Source organism: Tasmannia lanceolata, unplaced genomic scaffold (genome assembly GCF_043159265.1).
Source record: "Tasmannia lanceolata isolate RefF3 unplaced genomic scaffold, GAP_Taslan_0.1 ptg000044l, whole genome shotgun sequence".
NCBI lineage: Eukaryota > Viridiplantae > Streptophyta > Magnoliopsida > Canellales > Winteraceae > Tasmannia > Tasmannia lanceolata.
In genome coordinates this window covers 18,858,492-18,883,782 of record NW_027518721.1, presented here as the reverse complement: position 1 = coordinate 18,883,782, position 25,291 = coordinate 18,858,492, and the positions used below count along the sequence as shown (strand labels likewise).

The 25,291-nt window shown below is 38.5% G+C and overlaps 1 protein-coding gene, 2 long non-coding RNA genes and 1 pseudogene across 6 annotated transcripts; 2 read left to right on the top strand and 2 right to left on the bottom strand.

The window, feature by feature from the left end:
- Positions 1-6,560: 6,560 nt before the first annotated feature.
- On the bottom strand, positions 6,561-10,837 carry LOC143863770 (uncharacterized). Of its 4 annotated transcripts, XR_013240974.1 has the most exons (8): positions 10,744-10,837; positions 10,344-10,409; positions 9,871-9,938; positions 9,612-9,702; positions 8,379-9,001; positions 7,299-7,431; positions 6,947-7,046; positions 6,561-6,849 (listed from the first exon to the last, which is right to left on the bottom strand). It is a non-coding gene; the product is annotated as an uncharacterized LOC143863770 (long non-coding RNA). The 4 variants fall into 4 exon arrangements; XR_013240971.1 differs by having other exon boundaries at positions 6,561-7,046; XR_013240972.1 differs by having other exon boundaries at positions 6,561-7,046; positions 10,344-10,406; positions 10,744-10,834.
- A 2,364-nt stretch (positions 10,838-13,201) lies between these two features.
- On the top strand, positions 13,202-20,652 carry LOC143863765 (uncharacterized). The gene is made up of 3 exons (XR_013240970.1): positions 13,202-13,641; positions 13,717-13,800; positions 20,436-20,652. It is a non-coding gene; the product is annotated as an uncharacterized LOC143863765 (long non-coding RNA).
- On the top strand, positions 15,952-16,354 carry LOC143864085 (18S ribosomal RNA; annotated as a pseudogene).
- A 1,858-nt stretch (positions 20,653-22,510) lies between the features above and the next one.
- LOC143863381 (disease resistance protein RGA2-like) lies at positions 22,511-23,576 on the bottom strand. Its single transcript, XM_077374057.1, has 2 exons — positions 23,537-23,576; positions 22,511-23,391 (listed from the first exon to the last, which is right to left on the bottom strand). Exons 1-2 carry the CDS (start codon positions 23,574-23,576, stop codon positions 22,511-22,513), a joined length of 921 nt encoding a protein of 306 aa, XP_077230172.1.
- Positions 23,577-25,291: the final 1,715 nt, after the last annotated feature.

The window sequence follows — 25,291 nt, the reverse complement described above, 5'->3', positions numbered from 1 at the left end:
TCTTCTTAGGTCCAGATTTCTTGAAGTTCTTATCCTTCTTCGGTTTTAGATTCTTAGATCCATCATTCTTGGTTTCAACAATGTTTGCCTTAGAAGTGTACTCTTTGGCCTTTAGTTGCTTATCCTTAAGTCTGTTTTTCTCTTCAATTTTAACCCAAACAACCACTTGGTCTAAGGTCCATTCTTTTGTCTTGTGTTTCATTCCGATTTTAAAATCTTTCCAAGACAAAGGCAATTTCTCAATGAGAGAACCAGCCACGAATGTATCAGGTAATTTCATACCTTCCTTAGCTAATTCACCAATAATAAACTGATACTCATCTATTTGGGCAGAAATAGGTTTCACATCTTCCATAGTAAAGTCTAAAAAATTTCCTATCACATATTTCCTATTTCCAGCATCCTCTAATTCATATTTAGTTACTATGGCATTCCAAAGATCAGCAGCATGCTCATAGGAATAATAGATATTATAAAGTTCATTTGACAAACCATTCAACAAATGATTTTTGCAGATATAATCTGCATTATCCCATTCAGCAGTTTCTTCACTTGGTGGAGGAAAGGAAGCTACTTTACTGAGTTTACCAGGTGCAGGATATCAATCAGTGGTATGTTAAACAAGATACGGCTTATCAGCCTACGCGCGATACGGCTTTCGTTGAGTTCCCCCGTTTGCTATTCTGTTGGATTTTAGATTATGGATCTGATCTATGGTTTATTCGAACCAAAAATCTGCAACTTGAAATGAAAAACTCTTTCTGTTTGGAAATCAAAAATAAAATAGAACTTATCTGTTTGGTTGAAAACCCTTTGGAAATCGGATTGAAAAGAATAAGGCTGAGTCGTGCCACTGGTCACTCTCCTTAAGAATCGTATCCGCCCCCTACCAATGCAACCGGGATTTGCGAATTGACGCTCCAAGATAAAACAGCCGAAATTGGCCCCAGTCCACGTGCACTCGCTGACTGGTCCACCCAGAATCACCAACGAAACTGTGCTCAGAAAGAATGGAAGGAAGGAGGAGAACAGAACAAAAAGCCTTGAGTGCAAAAACGTATGTGTAATTTTCTGTGTATAAAACAATCCGTCTCGTCCCCTTTTATAGACCTGAAAGTGTCTGTTGGGGAGAGCCACCATTAAAACACACCCTTAAAGGCCAGTAACGTTTTTTCTCCCAACAGTCATTTTTGTGACCGTAACATTTTCATTTAAACCCAAACCCAAACCCGGACCACGGGCCACGGCCCGGCGAGGCGCGCGCGCGTGTGTGTGTTTTTTACACATGGGCTTGTGCACTTCTAAAAGCCCAAGATCCAACAAATTCTAAAGCCCCTTGAAGGCTCAAGCCTTTCTCCAACTCTCCATCTTATATGGATGAGAAAATTTCTCTCAAGCTCCCATGTGGGACTATTTATTTTGCCTTGGTTTAGAGAGCACAATATTCACACACACATCAAGGTCTTGGGTTCAAGTCCCCATTCAAGCAAAGGACTTTTGCCTTCCAAATAAGAGAGGGAAAACTTTAATTTGAATCTTCCCTCTAAATTTTAAATACAAAGGAAAAGTATCTTTGACTTTTCAACTCGAATTTTGATTTAAAAATACTAACATATTCTGTTTGCTCCACCTCTTTACTTGATTGCGTAGTAGTTTGCTCCTCCGTAAGCCTAGTGTGCCTAGTCCCGGTCTATTTCATTTCCTCTCTTTCCGTTTGCTTGGTCTGCCCTTTCAACAGCTAGCCTTCCTTTTTAATTGGCAAGCTAAGTAAGTTACTGCGTACACTTGGTAACGAGCAAGTGAACCCTCGCTCGCTTACACTTCATAAGTAACCTACCTTAGCTTAGCTTGCTTGTCATGTAGGAAGGAAGGAGCGAGAGCGAGTCATGCCATGTTGACCGAAGGACTAATGTTTCTCTGGATTTTGAGTCATTACATCCATTCATTTAATAAGTGATGATCAAATGGTTCTTACTCAGAGAACCTTTGGGCTTAGTTTGGGGGCTTTATTGAATAATCGCATAAAAGAAATCATAATGAGGGCTTTAAGTTGGTAGAAATGATCAAGCAGTACTTCCCCATGATTCCGATCCAGAGTATGCTCCTATCCACTGATTAAAGAAATGACTATCAGGAACTTAATACAATACAATAATAATAATAGATAGTGTGCTAGAAAGAACTATATGAACCTTTCTACCATATTATCTATTATACTAATGATTCCAATCCTCTCATTTCATTTAAAACTTGGAATTTGAATCTCTTTCATTTATTAAAGTGAAGTGAAGTGAAGGGTCAATCCCTGAATGAATGTAACGATCCCAATATGATTGTTTGCACGTGTTCTTTTCTCAAGTGAGACGAGGTCCTTAAGAGGAGTGCGGTCTTCCCAGATCAATTTATGCTAAAGATGCATGTGGTGAGCGCGCCATCATTAGGTAAATCCAATCGGTTGCCTGAAAGACTGTCTTGCTCCTCGCAGAACAGTTCGGTTCCTATCTATCGTTGGTGAGAGCTTTTCTTGACCTATGTCCCTTAGATCACTGAACTTTCGACCTTTCCGTTGACCAACGAAAGTTGTGTACCATAGTCAATAGCTAGGTATGGATAAGGGGGCATGGAATACATATGGTGAGCTACAACAATGGTTAAAGAACCTAACATAGCTAGGTTAAAAGATAATTGAGCATGCCATGACGTTGTTAGGATCTCATAGAGGCCTTTTTTACCCGGGCCTGTAAATGGCCCTTTATAAGCCTCTAAAATATCTTTCAATAAATGGTTCAAATCATTTTATTGATGTAAGTGTTCTATATCATATAAATTGCCAACTATTCTATTCATTTTTAAACCATATCCGTACTAACGTAGTGGCAGAAAGAGTACCATGTTGAAACGTAGCATGTCCAAAAGTAAACTGTCCCCATGGATTTCTACGAAAAACACCATCGGATTTCAAAGTAGCACGATCTAATTCAAAAAATTTCACCGAATTGGGCATGTCTAGCATATTTTTTCATAGATCGGAGGGTTAGGATCTACCCATGGAAATGATTTTTGGGCAACCTATTTAGGTTGTGGCCCATCTAATGGATGGTTTGGATCATCCTATGGTGCGGGCCGTACCATACTTTTAATAAAGTGGGAGTGCCCTCATCGAAATACAGTAGTGCTGATAACATATCCCTTCAGAAAATGACAGCCTTCTTTATCTTGAGAGAAGAGCCCCTACGTAACTGTATTGTCCTTTTCCATTGTATTAAAATGGGTATGAAAAGACACTGAGATAGAGATGCGTGCATTCATTTGCTCTTGCATGTGTCACAAAAAAAGGGAAGAAATAAACGACCATTCATGGTGGGTTTACAGGTAATTAATTATTTCCATATATGAGCTCCACTTTAGTGCTAGGAAGGGAAATGTTTTTTGTTTAATTATATTCGCCCCTTTTTCTCCCGTGGGCCAAACCCCATTTCGAGAACTTACTTTTGCTGAAGAGGGCCCTGGGGAGAGGGGGAAGGGAGAAGCTGAGCTCGAAGAATGAGCCGTGCAAGGACGCGGGGATATAGCAAGTAAGCAGCAAGGTTCTCCCTTTAGGACCGACTACAACAAGCTAACCAAGCCCCGCGCCAAAGGAAAGGACTCAACTGAGAAGCCCGAACCTCTTCCTCTTTCTTGGAGAGGAGGTGGGGATGTCACTCATGTAGCACGCACCTGAGATCTGATCTTTATTATCCTCCTGATTTCCCCACCCAGTCACAGAAATGGTCCTTTCCTCGCCGCTTGCCAATTTTTGGTGGTACTCACAGGAATCTACGAAGTTCGAACGCCCGAGCTGCTGCCTTCTTTTTTTTTTTTAAGGTGAAGCAACTCATGTCGCGCTTCTCTTTCATAAAGTTGTCCCATATGAGGTGGTGGGACGGAGGGCCGCCCTCGTTCAAGCGAGACTTCCAGATTGAGTTTATGTTCATGGAGTGGGATATGAATACCCGATAATAAAGAATCTATGTTCTACAAGAAGCTAAGAGAGGAAAGCTCGATGGATGGGAATGCTACCCAGAACGAAGGAAGGGAAGCCATCCATCTCTTTGTTTTTTCTTCAGCTCTCTCTTCCCCTCTCTCTCACTCAACTTAAAATTCAGTGAAATTTGCGCCCACTCGAAGCTGTAGAAGTCTACTTTACGACGAAAGAACGGAAATGAAAAAATTCCAAGTATTTTGAGAGTTAAGAGCAAAACAGTGAGACTAGCGTGCTTTTGTCGTGCTGATTTCAGACCTATCTCTGATTAAACGACCATAGCTCACTCAATTCAACTAGAGGGACTGCATTATGGAAACTTCTATTGATCGTACGGTTAGGACCATCCTATGGAAATGATTTTTGGGGCACAACCTAATTACGTTGTGATCCAACAAATAGACGGTTTGGATCATCCTATGATGTGGGCCATACCGCATTTTTTGAAAAATACGTGTTTATACATGGCTGCACATCTTATAACATGTCAATATACATGAGCAACATAGACTGTTGATCTTTTAGAACATCTAGGTCCCGTGCTGAAAGAAAATTCCTACAAAAATCAATGGCTTTATCTAGGGAAATGATATCAGCATAACCATGTTTTAATAATTGCACAGATGCACCACGTCTTTTCTTTTTTAATTTGCTTGTCATTGTTTTTTGGGACCCTTTTGGGAATTGTTATAACTCTCTGGCAGCTCTTTAAATAATAAAACATAAGTTGTGTTAGGGCAAATAACAAAACATGGCTGTGCTTTTAACATTTCCCTTTTTACTTTTATTGGCAGAATCTATGTTTGGATGCATATAGGTACCTTGAATATTGTGGTATAAGTTGTCAATAATCTATGTTTGGATGCATATAGGTACCTTGAATATTGTGGTATAAGTTGTCAATAGGGAGGAGACAGACATTTGTAATGTTTGATCTACCTAGGATTTACCTAGTAGAATAGTGATAAGTAGTGTTTGGTTGCCGATCTCGTAAAAGTAATGGGAGGGGATGTCATTACTAATATATAAAAAGAGAAGAGAGAGAGGGAAGAAAGAGAAAAAGTAAAATTCTACTTGACAGATTCTTCCTTTTTTGAGGAGGATGGCATGGAAGGTATAAGTAGAGAACATGGGTGGCACATCACCAGACAAGCAATTTTTACCTTTGAATCTTGTCAGTAGTCTCTAGGGATTGTGATGCTAAATTGTTTACCAAACACGATAAAATTTACCAAAAAAGTATTTTTCTATTTACGACATACTTGAGGATGCCAAGCATGTGGCAGCCAAATAGACCCTAAGTAAGGCTTAAGGGATAACCATTCAAGGCAGTAGTATCAATGTATCCGATTATGTCACTCCTGCCAAAAAGTGCTCATTTCAAAAGAACCTACGAGTCTGTGTCATGGAATATTAGTTTATCAAGTGACGGGAGAGGAAAAATATATAACAGTTTGGTTGCTCGGGGGTGGTTTGGAGAGTAATGGAATAAGAAGTTAAAAGAGAGGAGACAAGTATTTGTTTTGACTAGAAGAATAGTGGAGTGGTAAGTGGTGTTTGGTTGCGCGGCAGTCCTCTCGGAGAGTAGTGGAAAAGTAGGGTGTCATTACCAATATGGAGAGGGAAGAGAGAGAGAGAGAGAGAGAGAGAGAGAGAGAAAGATGACCTTTTTCACTATTCTTCCACAAAAGTTATACCATTTTGGTAGAATTTGGTTGGAAGATGACCATGTGGAACATTAGTGCCACATGGGTGCCAAATGAGAAAAAATCAATGATGATGTCTCAAACATGTTTGGTAGTCAAGTGGAATTTCATTACAATATTGGCAACCAAACAAGGAATCAGCATTCATTGGAATGGCATTTGAAATTCGAAATTCCAATGACTGTCGAGCGTTTGTGCAACCAAATAGAGAGAGAGAGAGAGAGAGAGAGAGAGAGAGAGAGAGGGAAAGGGGTCATGAGCAAGGAGTAGGTGAGAAGTGGCTGAAAAGGGAAAAAAACTCCACTAAAAATAGAGTTTTTGTTCTCCTTGTTTTCTGCCACTTCGCGCCATCCCCTCACTTATTTCCTCCCAATCTTCTCCCTCTCCCACTCTCAACTTAGAGGTGCAACTTCGAACAGGTGGGTTGAGCTTTTGTAATTAAATTCCAATGAATGTCGAGCATTTGAAACCGAGAGAGAGAGAGAGGTCATGAGCGAGGAGTTGGTGAGAAGTCGCTGAAAAGGAGAAAAAAGAGAAAATTTCACTCAAAATAGAGTTTTAGTTTTCCGTCTTATTTTTCTGCCACTCCACACCATCTCCTCACTCATTTCCTCCAATTCTCTCTCTACCCCACTCTCAACTTTGAAGTGCAACTTGGAACGGGTTGGATTGAGCTTTTGCTAAAAAATGAACTAGAATCAACTCGAATCCAACCCAGATTTATGGTAAAAACTCAACCCCAACTTCCTAAAATCAACTCAAGTCGCACCCCTAATCTCAACACTTGTAAACTAAGGCCCTGATTATTTAAGACTAGTAAAAGTGCACATGCGTTGCACGTGAAACTAAGGTATTAAATAATAAAATTTAGTAAAGACTTGCTTCACAGTTATATTAATAACATCACAATTCAAATAAGAAGCATCCTAGTAAACGAATAGATTCTACTCTTCAGTTGGCACGATCCATTTATGTACTAATCTTATCCATGGCGAAGATTCTACTCGTCAGTAGGCATCCATTTATGTACAAATTTTGTCAATGAATTCTCTGGAATCGTTAAAGACTGTCTGGGTCACTGCTAATGACAGCAAAGGCGTCACTGGCTTTTTGCAAGGGCACCTTCAGTTCAACATTAACAAAAGAAAGCAGTACGATTATCATGCATGTGCGGTAGGCAATAGAGCAACCACCCATAGAAATTATGATCAAATAAAACCTGATCCCATCTCCAGCTGGTTTGCCACTTCTTGAATATCGAAAACTTTGGCCTTCACCCTTCACCCTTCACCGATTGATTTCACCATACCACTCCAGATCTGTCGAACAACAAGAAATAAATCCCCAATTCCCCTACAAGCTCCTCATGAAAATGAAAATGAAAATGAAACAGACAACAACATCTCATTGTATTTTTATTATATCATCATTTCATTATACTGCTCACATTCATCCTATTGGATACATCGTTGACATGCCAGTGTCATGTAGTTAATGTTATGCAAGTCTCCATGCAAATTGGCCATTTAAGGTATCAAATTATTGGGGAATAAAGCAGGTGAGACACATACCAGTTGTGTCCTGAGTCAGGTTTGTAGGTGCTGACTGGCACTCCTAAAGGGTGACCAATGTTTGTGCCTGTAGCATCAAGGCTCCAGTGTGCTTCTGATCCAGCTCAAGCACCGATGTACATTCCTCTGCTGCCTAATATGTTCGTTGGCTCATCAGTTAAATCCACTAAAAATGTGTAAAGGCAAACCAAACATAGGAAAAAGAAAACATGGATTATGACTTTATCCTGTCTAGTGCTATGCTGTAAGGTTCCAGTTTACACATTTTTGAGGCCATCACTACTTTTGGATGTATCCGTTCCCATAATCGGAAACAGCTAAAACCAAAGCCCATATCTATGCTACCAAGGTTTAATATAAAAAGTATAGCAAAAATGACAAAGATCTAATACAAAAAATGAGCAATAGCAAATTTATCTAAATAAAATTAGATAGAAGATTATTTCTTTTGAAAATTGGCTTTTATTAATATATAGAAAGCGAAGAGGGGACAAGGTGTCCCCATCCAAAATACATAGGCTCCAGCCCAATACACTTACAGTAAATGAGTAATAAAATTAGATAGAAGTTTACAACATACATTCTATGAACTAATGTAAGAAATAAATCAATAATTTTTAAAACGGCCAAATTACAAGTTAAAATTTACACCTATAAAAATGGATATGATTGTTGAATAAAACTAAAACAGATTAAAAGGAAATGAAAAGAATAGAGTTTCAGGATACTATGAACCTATATATACATTGTTATATCAAGATAACCAAATAAAAAATGAGATAGTAAGATACTTGGATAACCATGTACAGAAAACAAGAGAGGAGACATAAGGGCCATCCAAAATCCAAATTTCAGACCCATTCACAGAGGGATGCAAACAATAGTATTCACACATCAATCCCAAAAAAAAAAATTAACCAAGATAATGCTTCTCACAAAAGTCACCCGTGATAAAAGTAAAACCCTTGATCTTGTATGTTGCCACGTCCAATGATCATTATTAGCTCAAAATAATGATCAGGAAAAGACAATTCTTGAATGTGAGTTGAATAATGGATGGGGCTGAGTTCAATTACTCACCGAGGAAAGATGATAGCCAAAAAATATGAATTGATGAAAATTTCCGGCAATATTTCACCACGGATCTGGTTCATTTGATTTCTGAGGTAGAACTTTTTAAATATTTAGTGTCACAACCAATTTTATCAATAAGATTAGCCCAATAGCCTCCCATTCTCTGAATTTCAAAGCACTTATATCCCTCAAAATATATATAAAAGAACAAGGTCCAGCTGATTTCTTTCCACATCACATCCCTGATGGATCAAACAGAGAGATTCAGAGGTTTTTGTATGATGTATTGAAGCTTGAGCTGCTGCTTCTTGCCAAGGCTTGTACAAATCTTCCTCACAAAAGGTGCAACCTCTCCATCACATATCCCTTTCAACAAAACCAACACTCTTTTGGGAAGAACAGACTCCAACTCAGTTTCAAAGCTATCCACGCTGGAATGACTCGTTCTATTGCATGAGCTCAAGCATCCAGATCTAGAAAAGTGGCCCAAGACCAATTCCTTAAATTCTTGCATTTTACCTGAATGGTTGACTCGTTATCTGTGATTAGCCCTTGAATAGTGTGACGGCACTCATGAACCACTCTACCGTCTGAGAATTTTCTAAGTAGCTACAGATACAATTCAGAATCTGGGAAAAAAGAGAGATAGCAAATTAGTTAAAAGTATGATATTCGATCATGAACTAACCAACAATAATATTTTCGTTAAGTTGAAGTAAATCAACTTTATTTAATAGTAAATATAAAAAAGATACTTATGTGAATAAAACACTACTGAATGGACTATGGAGCATAGCAATACCAAACTCTTGATATATCAAGAAATAACTACAAGAAAGAATCAGATTTTTTTAATCACAAGAAAGCTTCAGATTTGTTGTAACAAAATGAAAAGAATACGGAGAAGAAGAAGAATAAAACCTACAAACAAGAGAGATTCAAAAATGAAACCTACAAACACGAGAGATATTAAAAACTGGAACATATAGAAGAGTAAGATTTGTTGCAATAAAATGAAACACAAGCCTAAGAGAATGAAATTTACAGAACTTATTGGCCACGCATGAGATAAAAGACCTTGTGAATAGATCATTACATGGCTACAAAAAATGCAGTTTATGGTCAAATATGCTATAAACCCAAACCCAAAGCCATTGCCCAAAACAATAAATATTTAGTGATGTGAAACCAAAATGTACTAAAACAAAAGAAGAAACGATCTGAAACCAAACAAATTACCCAAAAAGCAATGAAATGATCTGAAACTGATAGGTCCAAAAAAAAGGTGTTCCTTCCATTGCCTCCTCTTCCAAATCCTCACCCATTGAACCTGCCAAATGTAACAGATGTTCCTTCTTAGTATGCTTCATTACATAGTTGCATTTTTCTGCAACGTAATTTAATTACACATAAAATATAATTACCACTATCGCTCAAAGAGATACTATGTCTAGATATTTAGTGATCCAATAATTTTATTTTCTGTTGGACTACTTACAGATGAAGTGATCTTTAATAGGCCTTAGCTCCACGTACTTCTCGCAATCATTTCCATGAATACATTCTCTACAAAGCGTACATTTCTTGTCAATTTTGCATAAAGCTACCAATAAAGTGCCATGAAATGAGCATGGGAAAAGAAATGGAAAAAAAATTATTTAGTAATATACCCAAATGTTATTTATATCTTGTCAATTTTGCATAACGCTAGCAATAAAGTGCCATGAAATGAGCATGGGAAAAGAAATGGAAAAAAATCATTTAGTAATGTACCCAAATGTTATTTATAAGATAAAGCATTTCCATTACAAAACAGGAATATTCAGAGGAAGTTGTTCCAACCGCTGCAACCAAAGCAAAGATAAGTAATATTTCTACCCTTTCACCATTATACAACACTTATGTGGCTTTGTGATGCCAAGGGAAACAAATAAAAAATTCCATAATCTTGCCAAGGATAAGGTAGCTCACCACTGGCAATAAGACACTAACTGGGCACTTTTTTTACAAGCTCCTCTGCTTTATCATCTTCAACTTCTTTCAGTAATACAAACCAATTAAACAAAACCATAGGAAAAAAAAAATAAAAGTCAGATGCAAATACTTTTTTACCAAAAATTGGAGACGTTTTAAAGATCTGAGGATGGATTTTGAAGTTCTGATTAAGAGATATTTTAAAGTATTAGATTTTTATAGATTTTAAACAATTATATTTTTAAAAGAGGTAGCAGAGATTTCAAAGAATTTGTTCTGAAACAAAAAAAAGAAAAAGAAAACCCTTGAAGAGAGATTGAAAGAGAGAGAAATTGAGAGACTGAGAGAGGGGGGATTGAGAAAGACAGATATAGAGATAGATTGAGAGCGAGCATACCTGGAAAAATCGCTGGTAAAAATTGCCGGACTCGCGACAGGGGAAACCCGAGAGTAGAGATGCGTTTTGATACCCAAAAAAAGCCCTGGAGAAGTCTGCTGTTTCGATAAAGAAGTAAAGCTGTAGTTGAAATATGCATGCGAGTCACCTGGCGAGAAGATGAAAATGCATGAGAGACACCTAGCAAATACCCAGAGCAGAAACAAAAAAGGAGAGACATCTGGCAGGATTTATGCATGCGAGACACCTAGCAAATACCCGTAGCAGTGTAGCAAAAGGAGAGACAACTGGCAGGATTTTTGGACGTATTCTAGGGGTAAAAGCACAGACTGAAACGACGATAAGGCCCTAAGGAAAGGGGATATATCCGGAAGTTGTAGGAAATCAGAAGTGGGACTTAAATGGGATTTGTGCAAAAGTTGGTTGACGAATTTTCCTTGGTTTACGCTTTTAGAATAGTAAGGATTATGACAATCGATTGTGAAATCTATTAGACTCAAAATTTCAAGGTAAATTTGAGTCTAATAATCGGTTAAGCACTCGCAACCAGTTGTCACGATCTAGAACAATTATTGGACTCCATATTACGTTTAAATTGGAAGTCCAATAATTGGTTTAGGCCCACAATCAGTTGAAACAATCTAAAATGGACAGGGAATGCGTTTGACTAGGGTTGCAACTCAGGTCGAATGGGTCGGGTTTTCTAGAATCCTACGCTACTCGAGAAATTATCTCGGGTTGGGTCGGATTGGGTTTTCTTTGAGAAAACCCTAGATTTATAAACCCGACCCTACCCAAGATAGTTTCTTGGGTTGGTTCGGGTCGGGTCGGGTTTTTATTATTTAGCGTAGTATAATGACTAATTTCAAAGATAGTAGAAAACAACAAATTTTAAGCCAAAAATCTCTAGATTTATATCATCCAGTGTATAAATTTAAGAAAGAAAATATTATTTCACATCACAAACATGATCAGCCCAATGAAAACAATTATCTTTCATATATATATATATATATATATATATATATATATATATATATATATAAGTAAAGCAGAATCTTCTACGCCATTACTTATTTGCTATCATTGTTGCCATTGCATATTTGCTATCATTGTACTGCAGAGTGCAGACATCTATAGGGTCGGCTTTGGATTTGTAATTTTGTTCCCTTGGCTTACTAAATTTGACGATTACATTAGATTTTTTTTTTAAATATCTATAGTTGAGATGGAAATAATATGAAATGATATGATGGGGGTTAATTTAGAGAGAGATTATCATTAATTGAAGGTCCCTCTTAAGTCAAAATTGAATTAGGTTTTATCTGATATCAACTTCTCAAAATTGTTTATCTGATCCCACCTTTAGGCATACCAACAAAATTTAGATTTGGATTTAGTTGATATTTTGAACTGGATCAGATCCTTAGATTTCCAAATTAGCTACAACAGTGCAAAAATTTTGGATTTTCAAATCTTTTCTGCGAGACATTATTTGGAAATCAATATTTGTGGCAATTTCCTTCACCATCGCTGCTCCTCGACGTTGCTCCGGCAACAACGAGACATCCCTCCCTCCCTCCCTCCCTCTCTCTCTCTCTCTCTCTCTCTCTCTCTCTCTCTCTCTCTCTCTCTTAAAACATGATCATGGAGATGATTGATGTGTTTTGTATCCAAAACTCAAATCCAAATCAAAATACAAATGGGCCCTTAAGTGTTTGTACACCCATTCATCTTATAGTTCCTCATAGGGGTGGCCAGAACCGAACCGGAACCGAACTGTTTAAAAATACTTTGGGTCCGGTTTGGTTCCACTGATGAAGAACCGAACTTATTCGGTTCGGTTCCGGATCTAATGTTCTTGGTTTGGTTCTGGAACCGAAGAACCGAACTTTAAATATATATATATATATATATATATATATATATATATATATATATAATATTTTTATATTTCTATTATACATATACTTATTAATATAAATTACTTATAATATTAATAAGTAATAGTTAATACTATTCTTATAATAAGAAAGTAACTTATATTATAACTTTAATTAAAAGTTTTTATAAATTATAATTAATAATTAGTAATTAACCATTAGAACCGGAGAACCGGATGTTCGGTCCGGTCCGGTTCGGTCCTACTATGTACTACGGTTCGGTTCTTATGGTTCATGGAACCGGGAACCGAGAACCGAAACAAAAAAGTAACCAAAGACCGAGAACCGAACCAGTTGGCCACCCTTAGTTCCTCATATTACACTTTTCTCTTGCTCCTCAATCTAAAATGCATTTCAAATCGTGCATCGCACGGTTGGTCCCAGTAGTACATATGAAATACCCCCCCCCCCCCCCCCCCCCCCTCCAAAAGAAGAGATTTCCAGGTAATTCTCGCCCTCTCTATCTCTATCTCTATCTCTTTCTCTCTTGCTTAAATAAACAGTTATTGCATCCAAGCACATGGCTTTACCAAGGTTTACAAGACATCTAAAATCATGTCGGTAAACTTTACTTTCCTAAAAAATGCTTAAGCATCCAAAAGATAGCCTGAGTCGGACAAAATCCGACCCAAGTTGCAACCTTATTTATATGAGACTTCTAAAAGCGGTTTTGGCATAACCGCCGCACCGGATATAGAATCCCGGTTTTTTCAATCCGGTTTTTGCAGAACCGCACCAGGTTTTTCTATCTCCTCCCCCTTATAAGAAGCCAGTGTTCTTATTCGAGTGAGCTTTAAGGAGAAAAAAAGGAACAATGGCGATGAGATCGGCGTTCAGGAAAATTTCTGTCTCTCGTTTAATTGGAGAAACTAAAAAGAGTTCTCGTTATTTCAGTGATGGAAAGGGTAGGGTTTTGAGCGAGGAAGAAAGAGCAGCTGAGAACGTCTACATACAGGTAGGGTTTCTTTTTTATTTATTGATATTTTTTTTGTTCTTTCTCTTGATTTTGAGATTTTGGATTTTCTTTTAGAAAATGGAGAGGGAGAGGTTAGAAAAACTGAAGTTGAAGACGGAGAAGGAGAAAAAAGCTGTGGAGAAAGAGAAATCAGAGAAGGTGTGTGTGGGTAATTAGGGTTTATGTTTCTTTTGAGTTTTTGCTTTTGCTTTTTATTTGAAGATTGTTTTTGTTTTAATGTTTATACTGTTCTCTTGAATACAGATCATTTATTTTCCTCTCAAACTGATATTTTGGTTTTCTGTTTTCTTTTTGTGGAAATTCATTTGGTTATTTGTTTGGATTATTTATTAGTTTTTTTCTGGATTGCTATGTTTCAATCAAGGAAGCAGGATTCTTCCCTGGGAGCCTTCGATTCCCGTTTCAATTCCCGCTCTGGCAATACTTTCAATTGTGGATGTGAAATTTATTATACGTTTTGATGAAGGATATTCACTGAACCTCTTTGTGAGATTGACAAAAATAGGGCACAGAAATTGGTTTTAAAGATAGGGAGAAAGAAAAGGAATATGACCCAGTTCATAGAACATAAAAGAATCAATTGTGTATTCTCATCACCACAAATTAACAGTTTGAACTTTGAACATAAAAGACGCAATTATGTATACACATCACCACAAATTTACGGTTTCTTTTATACATGTATTATACATGTACTACATGTTCTATACCTCAGTTTTTTGGCAGGTATGTTGACATTGAATCAGTGCCCTCAATGTCAGGATCTTATGTCCTAACTCCTGATTGATGGAGAAAGAAATTCAAACCTCATTTCATATTGTTCTTGTCCGGTTAGTAGTTCAGTTCATTTTGTTGCTAGTTTAACTACGAGAGCAAGCAAGTGATTAAAGGCTTGTGTTGCTAAGTAGGCTTTGGGTTCTTGCTGGTGCAAATTTGGTACAATGATCGATAGGAATTTCAGTTTGGTACATATTATAATTAGCACAGGTTGCTACTTTGTGTATTGAAGACCAATCTAATACACATTTTCTTGAAACATACATTTTCTGTTATATTACTTGTTGTTTTTATATGTTCTCCTGAAATAAAAAAAATGTTATTGATCAATGGAGAACCAAACATACAGTAGAGGGCAATTCTGAGATAGGGAAAAGCAAGCATAATTGCATTTAAAAGAAAGCCAAAAGTGGTGGAAACTCTAATAGATGGAGAATATCAACCAACATTTTTCAACCAAATTAGATAGTTACGTAACTTACATTAAACTATTACTAAACTTGGAACATACCTGGTGGACTGAGATACTCTTCTTAGTAGAGCATTTCATTGGTTTGGCCGGTCGAATTAACCTTTTATTGATCATGTTTTCTTTTCCATTAGCTTGACTAGAGATGAACTGAAATTGATTAGGGAGTTAGACACATTGATGCAAGGTGTATGGAAAGATCATTATGCATGCCACTTTAATACCAAGTTGGTGGTGGGCCTGGTGGCATTCTAAGAGGTGTACAATAGGGACTAGGGTTCGGATCCGTGAGATTAAAGTTTAGGTGTGATGGTTTCATTCAATAAAACCGGTTTTAGGATTGCTGGGACTATTTCAGTGGCCAGGGACCATTACGGATGCAAATAGGTTATGTAGGGTGATTGTCTTGGGTGAGGATGAACCATAGGCACTAGTGTATAAGAGTGTTAGGATCTGGTTTGAAGTTCTGGGTTGAAACAATGATTATAGGAAAGGAACAGTCCAAGAAGGTTGGGTGTTAGGATCTGGTTTGAAGTTCTGCGCAGAAATAATGATTATAGGGAAGGAACAGTCCAAGAAGGTTGGTCGGTTGGGTTGACAGTCAATAGGGACTGTTTAGGTAAGGATAAGGTGGTCGAGGGTGGAAAGAGAGGTTGATGTCGATGTAGGGAGGGTTGCTGGCGAGGGAGTAAAGGATTAAAGGGGTCTAGGGGTCTAGGGGCTGTGTTAGGTATGTAGGGGCTGTGGAAAGAGGTATGCGCAGGTTTCTGGACAACAACCTGTTGTTGGGTTTCGGAGAGGGGATTATGTGGTTGAGGTTATGGGAAAGGGGTGAAGGGGCTGGTGGTCGAAGGTTGGATAAAGGGAGGTAGGGACTGGGGGTGGTGCGGTTGGGAGTGGAAGAGGAGAGGTAGTAGGGGTGATGGCTTACGACAAGTTGGCCGCGGGTTGGGGTTTGCGGCAAACAAAAAAGAAAGAAAGAGAGATAGAGAGGGACATAGAGAGAGATAGAGATAGAGATAGACAAAGATAAAGAGATTACCCCTTAGGGTCTTCTCCCTGGCTATGGTTCAACCAAGCTCGGTGAATCGGGTTGAAGATGAAAGTCGCCAAAAAGTGGCGGAATGCTCTCGAAACCAATTCACTTGAGTGAGACAGAGGAGAGCGGAATTTCGTGTGTAGGGGTGACATCCTTAGATCTACGAAGGAACGCCAAAAGCGAAGGCAGCTCTCTAGGTCCCTACCGACGTTGGGGTGCGAAAGCATGGGGGAGCGAACAGGATTAGATACTCGGGTAGTCCATGCCGTAAACGATGAGTGTTCGCCCTTGGTCTACGCGGATCAGGGGCCCAGCTAACGTGTGAAACATTCTGCCTGGGGAGTACGGTCGCAAGACCGAAACTCAAAGGAATTGACGGGGGCCTGCACAAGCGGTTAGGAGCAATTATTCAATCTTTCTATTGTATCTCAAAAGTGGCTAAAGGCCTTACATTAATATTTTTAGTAGAAATCCTAATCAAGACTTAACCCATAATTCTAATGGAACTCAAATAACTAATCCCAACACAATTTAACAAAAAACTCTCTGCAAAATAGAACTCCTAATCAAAACTAAATAGATAGTAGGCTTACTATATTTAGTAAACTCGAACTTATTATTTTAAGGAAACCCGACTTCACCTACTTCATTGTTCTCAACCGTTTCCTGTACATCTATTGAAACATTATGGTTTCATGTTCCTTCATTTATTGGTTATTCCTCTCTGTTTGTATCTCCTCCGATTTTGGTCTCGATGAGTTCAAAAGATTGAATGGCCAAGTCATTGAAAAGTGCCTCCAAATAGATAGTGGGATTACAATATTTAGTAAACCCAAACATACTTTTTAGTAACCCAGAACTTGCTATTTTTAGCAACCCAAACATACTTTTTTATCAAGTCACTTTAAAAAAAAAAAGAACTTGCTATTTTTAGTAAGCATGAACTTACTAATTTCAGTAAACCTGATTTTACTTATTTAGTAAATGCGAGCTTACTATATTTAGTAAGCTTGATAAGGATGCCCCAAAGGTACTTTAATGCTCCCCCCATTTGATATTGGCACCTAAAAGATACTTAAAATTAAAATATGGGATCTAGGATGGTCCTCATTACACATTGTTTGGGTACATCACTCATTACCATTGGACACAAGTGACAGAAAGAGGTCTTGTCTCCTAAATCTTCAAGTTCTTTTCACAGGCCTCCACATTCCTCAAGGAATAGTTCTAGCGCACTTAAGAAGGTTGTTTGCACATATAATCTTTTAAAATAGACATATAAGCATGGTTAGGCAGAGGAACTGTTAGTGATCTCTCCCCACTCACAATTAGCTTTAGTAAACTCTGATCAATCGACATAATTACACCCAATTAGTTGCCCGTTATATGTGAATAAGGGAAAATGAAACTACGTCATAAAGCCACTATAACACTCCAATGCAAGTTATTGCATAGATGTCAGCCATTTTCTTTAGGAACATTCCTTTTGAGTCTCCCGGAAGAGTCTCAAAAGGTTCTTCTTCTTGAGGAACGGGGGCTTCATCTTGAGGAACCTTCCTTTTGGATCTCCTGAAATAGACTCAAAAGGACATATCTTCTTCTCAGAGAAAGTCTGCAAAAAGACAAAAAAGCAATTAGTTCCGGAAATATTTTACCTTCTTTCTTTTTCTTCCTTCTTCTCTAGTTCTTATCCTTCGCCTCACTTTTTTACTCCGAAAGATCTGATCTCTCTTTCAAAGGACCTTTCCTCTATTTATAGAATTCTTTTTGGAGTCATTGGCAATTGCCACCTCATCCTTTATCTCTCACTCCACGATCCTAACTTTCTCTTTTTAGAGCCATTGTGACCACCACCTCACCCCTTATCTTCTTCTTTTTTTGAATGATAGCCAAGAATATATTAAGCAAAAAAAGACCGAGATGGTCAAATTACAAAGAAGAAAAGAGAGATAAACAACAGGGGAGAATCTAAAACAAAATCAAGGTAGGAGAGAATCATATAAAGCTAATGCTTCTTTGGAGACACCATCCCTCACCAATCTATCCACCACCGAATTAGCAGATCTTCTAACATGTTGGAAAACTATGGGCGATGACCCAATCCGATCAAACACTTCATCAAAGAGCGAATCGAATCTCCAAGGGTGATTATGTGATCTTTTTAACCAACGAATCACATTTAGGGAGTCTCCTTCCACCACCAAGGACGCCAATTGGGATTGCTCCATTAGTTTTATCCCTTGGTGCACTGCTTTCACTTCACCTCACCCCTTATCTTGGATCCCACACAACTTCCCCTTTTATGAGGAGTTACGTAACTCTCTTTGTTTGAAATGTAGATGACTCATTTCTTCCTCCGCAAAAGTTTTCATTTCCTTAAATTTATTTCTCTTTTTGAATAAAGTATTTTTATTTAACATTTATCCCTTTTATACCCCTTTTATTTAATAAAATTTTGAGTTCAACTCACTTCTTTGTAAGAAGTACAAAACCTCTTCAACCAAGAGAACCCCTTGCTGCATTGTTGCAGTCTTCCTAATGCAACTAATAAATATGAGCAAGATCATGTTGTTGAGAGGAAGTTCTAGCTATTGCCTCTGGTATTTCATTTATTGTCCTATGAAATAGAAAGCTTCGAGTCTTCAAATGATGTTAGGTTCCGTCAAATTGGGCAACCATGGCATAATGAGCAGATTCTCACTTTCCCGGTCTCCGCCCAATGAATCGTCCCCATTTGCTCTTTTGATATTCATGGAAAATTGGGATGAACCCAATTTTTTTACTTCCAATAAACATTTTGTCAACTGAGCTTATTCAAGATATTTTTATATTGTTGAGTCCAACCGTGGTGATCATCAAACTTGGATGGCCGTTGTGACTAATTCCCATTGTTGATAGTGCTTTCTGGGTATACTTTTCTTTCTCCATTATAATTCATGTCACTGATAATAATCTTACTTCAAGCATACTTCAAAAAAAGAATAAAAGAAACCACCCTAAAAATTGCTTTGGATTTGACATCCAATTCCACTAAACCCTCCACTAGATTCTCATGGAGGGTTCCGATCAGATTTCACATCGGAACCTGCTCAGATACCGTGATATAAATCGGCACTAAAAGTTTTAAAAGATAATCAAGTGATTAAAAGAGAAGAAGAGATGGAGAGGAAGAAGGAAAATAAGAAGAAGAGAAGACAAGATAGGAAAGGTAGTTCATGTAGTTGGAAAACCCAAACCACGAACACTCTTAATATTTGCTCAAAGCCCAAAGTGAGCCCTCAAGTCACTCAAGTGACTGAAGATTCAGGTGATCTTCTTGGGCTAGTAGGTTTTCTAGAGATGGTTTTGTGTCTCTTGTGGAGGAGGATCAAAGACTGGGTTTTGGATTCTTGAGGTATTTTTTGATGAAATCTTGGAAGACAAAGGCTTTCTTGGTGAAGTCTTCCTTAAGTTCCTCGCAACGGAAATTTGAAATATGGCTCATGGATTGTTTGGAGTGTGTTGAGTGTTTCCCAATTCTCATAATCTTCTCTTGGAGGATAGGAAATATTTACATTTTGGGGGGAGTTTGGATTCCTTGGAGCACGAATCCAGCCTGGTGGCTTTGTTGGTCCTTTAGAAAAAAAAAATCAACGGATGTTCGAGGATAATCTCTTTAGTGGGGAATTCGACATATGAGTTAACCTTTTTGTGGACACTACCTCTATAGAAAATGTAGTGCGATGATGCACAGAAGGCGTAGCCAAAGTGAAGCGAAAACTCGAAAGTGGACTTTCTTGTTGCTCTTCCCTACTAGATGATATTTTGATGGCTTTTCTGGTGAAAACTCGGCCCAACTGTGACCTAGTGGTCACGGGTTCAAGTCACGTAAACAGCCTCTCTGCAAAGCAGGGTTAGGCTGTGTACACTGGGCCGCCCTTTTCTGCTGGTGAAAACTCGGCCCAACTGGAATTCATGGCATTTTTTAATATTATAAAGGTGGAATTGTTAAAACCCTTCTTGTGTGCAACTGACTTTATGGATTCTCATGAAGCCAATGCGCATGCTCTTCTTAGAGGGCTTGCGATGGAGCTTGAGGGTGGAATTTGGAATTTGCGATGGATCTTATTTAAAAAAGATGCAGGTCCCTATGCCCTATATGCAGTGTATCCAAAGGAGCAGTGATATTCATGCTGCAGATCTGAAATTTGGAACTATGTGATTATCTTCTATATTTTCCCTTTTATCATGGGAACAAAAATAAGTAACGACAGTAATTTTTTAGCATGCATTTTGTCCTTAAACTTTACTATTCGCTTTTAGTTCTCAACAGTATTGAATCTGAACCATTTGATACAATAAATTTGTGACTGCATCTGTATCAAAGAGCTTATTTTTTGTCTTACTTTATAAGATCACATAAAATTAGACTCAACTATGCCAACATGAAGTTAACACCCTTCTATTATTGTTTTACATTTCTGGATTACTTCAACCAATTCTTCTCAGAAAGCTGAAGATGAAGAAGCTCACAAAGGCTAATAATGCATCTGGGAGTACCGATGGCAAATACTTTATATATTTGGCTTCTCCATGTATGAACCTTGGGTTTGTGTATAAAGGATACGTTTGTTTTTGAATGTGTGGATAGAGGAAATGTTGCAGACAGATTTTGCTTCTGTTAGTCATTGGTGTGGGTCTCCTTTTATAAGCGGAGGTTCCGTGACTTGTGGGACTTGATTAATGCACTTTCTTTATCTTACGCATGGATGTCCCTTGGCATGGGACCAAGACCAGACCAATTGGGTCGCTCCATCCATGTTGAAACACTACGTATGATTTTTTCCGCGCATTCTAAATTACTCATAACAGCCCTGTTTGTTTTGGATTTTGAGGATCAATTGTGAGTCCAAAACTGATTATTGGATTCGCAATTGATTCTCAAAATCCGAAACAAACAGGGCTAAGGATGTGTTCCTCAATCATTCTCCAAAAACACTACTGAGAATATTTTTTTTCCCTTTGTTTTTGCCCTAGGCCAACCTGAACCCAACCCGATGTGATTTGGAAAAAATGGTTTGGACGGTTGGGTTAGGGCTGTGGGAGATTTAGAGGTGGGTTGGGCTGGGGTTGCCCATCCTCGACCCAAGGCTCAGGTTGGGTCGTGTTAGGGTTGAAGGAGTGCTATCTCAGGTTTGGGTGACGTAGGAGGCCTCCTACGTCTGATTCCGAACTACTATGTGGGTGGGACTGAAGGAGGGAAGGAATTTGATTGGTAGGTGAGCACACCATCCCTCCGGGGAGCAACTGGAGGTTGATTCAGTCGTAACCCACCTGGCGAGTTCAGCTATCTATTTCGGTTCAGGGTTGGCCTCATTCCGACCCAACCAGCCCGAGTTGCAGCCATAATGCTAGCATTTTACTCTCTCTCTCTCTCTCTCTCTCTCTCTCTCATGTCCTAGGCTAAATCACTTGCCATCCTTCACTACGGATGGTGAATCCCCTCAATTGCAGTGAATAGAGGTAGGCGCTCAGTTAGATGAATAGAATTATCTCTACAATTAGATGTTTGTGCCATGAGACGGGATATATCAGAGAATCAACACCAACTTTCACTTAATCTACAGGGTAAAAATTATCCATTGCAGTGTAGTTATCAATTTCTTGATCATGGATCTAAAAGAAATAGCCCAGAGAGATTCAAAGAGATTTAAAAAATGGACTCAACCATATCTGCACGTTGTGCTGTGTGATTTTAATCTTCTCTGCATCCATGATGGTCTCCTCACAAGAATCATATCAGTAGATTTTTTCTTAACATCAATTACACTATGATGGATATGATAAAGCAATTGCTCCTGGTAGCAACAGTCAATGCAATAACATGAAAAAAAAGCCATAAAAGAAAAGTTCATACCTTAACAATCTTGTAGATGTCGGAAACCCCGAGAAGCAGCCCCACCCAGAATGTGTGAGATCTTCATTCTTCATCATGGCCAATATGAAAAGATTTAGATGGTGGGGACAAACCATCTTCCAGAGATCTCACAGGCAGACCATCTTCCGTCAAGGAATTAAGTTGAGGACAGTATTGAATACTCAGATTCTGGAGGGAGGTAAGTTTCGCATCCCCTTAGGAAGGGACTCTGGTCTATCACAGTATCTAATAACCAGATTTTCAAGAGAGTCTAGGTGATGCAACCCCACCTCCATGGGCCAATAAACTAAGTTTTGACACTTGACAATCCTCAGATCTTCAAGTCTAACTAGGTGTTGCAGCATCTCATTAGGTAGTGATGTTAGACTCTGGAATCTTTCAGTGAGAGAGGAGAGAGAAGTGAGGCAAGGCACCCAAGAGCAATCAACTTTGGACAATCTTTAATGGTCAACTCTCTTACTGTAAAGGGTGCGATCATTCTAGCATAAATGCACTGGATCCCGACGAGAATAGTACTATGATGGGTGACCTCTTGGGAAGTCCTCATGTTGCACCTCTCTAACTATTTGTCTTCTTTGACCTTTCAATAAAGTCATCTTTCAAAACAAAAGACAAAAGACAAAAGACAAAAAAAAAAAAAAAAAACTTACTGTAAGCAGGTACACCATTCCTCCAATCGAGACAGCCCTTCAAGGTTTAGAATCTTTAGTGATGGAAAGCCCTTACCCCTGTCACACCCAACAAACTCACCACTGATATGTTTCAAATCGTAAATATATAACCTATCGAGAGATAATTGAGGAGGGGTAGCTGCCCAAGAAGTGGTAAGACATTGCATCCTGAACATGACACAATGGTAATTCTTACTATAGAACTGTGAATCTCCAATCCAACTTGGGAAATATACACCTCTATAGCCTTCTATTCTCAGGATTTCAAGGTTGGTATGAGGTTGGACGCTTTCGAGTACTTCTTGGCCGTCTTCACTACCAAGTTCCCATTGAAAGGTCAATTGGCGAAGGTGTTTTTTATTCTTCAGATTTGCCACTTGGGCCTCTTCTCCATTTCTTACCCTCTTAAGATGTGAAATGTGAATTGCTCCTCTGAGGTTCATCGGGTCCTTCAATTCACCAATACTATTTCCACTCTCTTTGCTCCCCACAACAAATTTGGACAATGTTTGGACACTAGTTAATTTCCCAATTCTAGGTGGAAAGAAGTGTAGCCTTATTTCTGTCTGAAGATCGAGACGCCGGAGGTTAGTAAGGTTCCTCATGTCATTTGGTAGCTCACGAAAGAGTTCGCACCTACTGAGTTTCAGAATTTGTGAGTTGTAAAGGCTGCTTGTCGATTCGGGCAGCCTACTGATCGAATTATTCGAGAGGTCAAGATATCGTAGATGTTTCAAATTATTGATAGAATCTGGCAACTTATTTATTCGAAGACCTTTCAAATCCAACACCCGCAAGGAACTCAAACATAGGAACACATCATGAAAGAATAGCTCAATATTGTTAGGAATGTTACCTAGAATAAAAAAAGTGGGTAAGCCCTTAGATTTAATGTTGCATGCCTAAAAAACTAAGGGATCTTTATCACGACAGTAACAGGATGAATAGCCTTTTCATGTTTACGCCACGACTCAATACTCTCAATTATAAACATTCATCACCCGCAGTGAATTGTGCTAGGTCATGTATGAGAGCATGCATCTTATACATATCTTCAAAATAACCGGTATGAGAAGATTGAAAGAATGAAACTCCACATCAAAATATCAAAATACTCACTACCTATAGCTTCCACTTGCTTACTTCTTGTAGGCCGAACGGCTTGTGCTATACACAATTGGATCAATTTATCAAAATACTCCCTACCAAAAAATCAGCTCCATAAATCATCCCAACCCTACGATTTGTGGAGGTAAAAATGGACATGGATAAATTTTCACAAATTTGTCCATGTTTTGCCTCCATAGTTCGAAGGGTTAAGATGATCCTATGGAGCTGATTTTTTGGGCACACCCTATCTATGTGAGGGCCCATCAAATGAAAGCTTTGGATCACCCAAACAATGTGGCCCCCACTGTATTTTAAGCCTAGGGTGTAGATAAGTTATCTGTACTAGGGTGTAGGAACTCTCTTTCTCTCTCTCTCTCTGTATTAGCTAAAGAGCTTTGAAGCTTTGAATTTTGAACTTTTTGGGTTAAGTTAATGGAAATTTTGTCCCAGACTCCTTTTATTTTTTTAACTCTTAAATAGCCTAACTTGGGATTTATTTTTAGCATATTTAAAGAGGTGTTTTGATCTAGGTAAAAAAAAGTTGGAAACAACTATTTTCCATGGAAAATAGTGTTCCATTAAAAACAAGGAAGTGATATATCCGCCCCTTTTGAATACTTGGGACACCCAGCTGCTGGGTGTCCCAAGTAATCAGCTGGGTGTCCCAAGTAATCAAAAGGGGCGGATATATCACTTCATTAAAAAAAAATGGGGATTTTGCAAAAGTCCTCTACTTTGCTTTATTTGCAAAAAGGGTCTTCTAGGCTGACAATTTGCACAGAGTCTATCACATTTTGACAGAATTTTGCAAATCAGGTCATGCAATAAATTTCTGAACAAAATACCCATGGTAGATACACATTGGCTTACGTGTTTCACTCTAGCTTTTTTTCACCAGGAAGACCTTTCAAGGTAGTTCTCTCCTGGGGGCACTCCCTTCTGTAACCTTTCCAAGCAGTGATCCCCACAGGTCGCCCCCCTCCCCCTACCCCCTTTTGAACATGACATACGTGCTTATGGAACACATTAGATTAAGCCCTTTACCCATGTCCCACACCAGGTTGAACCCTACCTAGTCTCATACCTATTCAAGTCAAGACTGTGTATCCCAGAAATGTGGTTTGTCTAAATCAATTGTTTGGGTCTAGTCTCTAGTCTCTAGTCTCTAGTCTCTAGTCTCATACCTATTCAAGTCAGGACTGTAAACACTCCGTCGGTATCCCTGAAATGTGGTTGTCTAAATCAATTGTTTGGGTCCATATGCATCCCCATTTGGTGTTTGTTTTGACCAATGATAATCTTAATATGTAGGGCATCGCTTAGATACAGGTCGTTTCAGATTTTGGAGAAGTGATTTTGAATCTAAAACTGATTATTGGAATCGAAGTTCATTTTCAAAGTTAAAAAACAACCCGGCCTTACAACTGTTTGTTTAAGATATTTTGCATCTGATAAAGATTCCTGACATGCAGGTATGTGAGAACCACTTTGAGCTGAACTAATAATCAGCTTCCCTAATCAGGGTTCATTGTACCAGCATCATTGAGTTATTCATGCAGTATCTAATCTCAACTAATCTTGGAACTCAGGGTGAGTTTGGATTGCCAGAATCAATGCACTAGAATGGCCATCCCATTCTGATTCTG

Coding starts and splice junctions, on each gene's coding strand:
- LOC143863381 (XM_077374057.1), bottom strand. CDS start 23,576: ATGCATGCTCTCATACATGACCTAGCACAATTCACTGCGG. Junction 23,392..23,536: donor CCTAGCACAATTCACTGCGG/GTGATGAATGTT, acceptor TTTTTATTCTAG/GTAACATTCCTAACAATATT.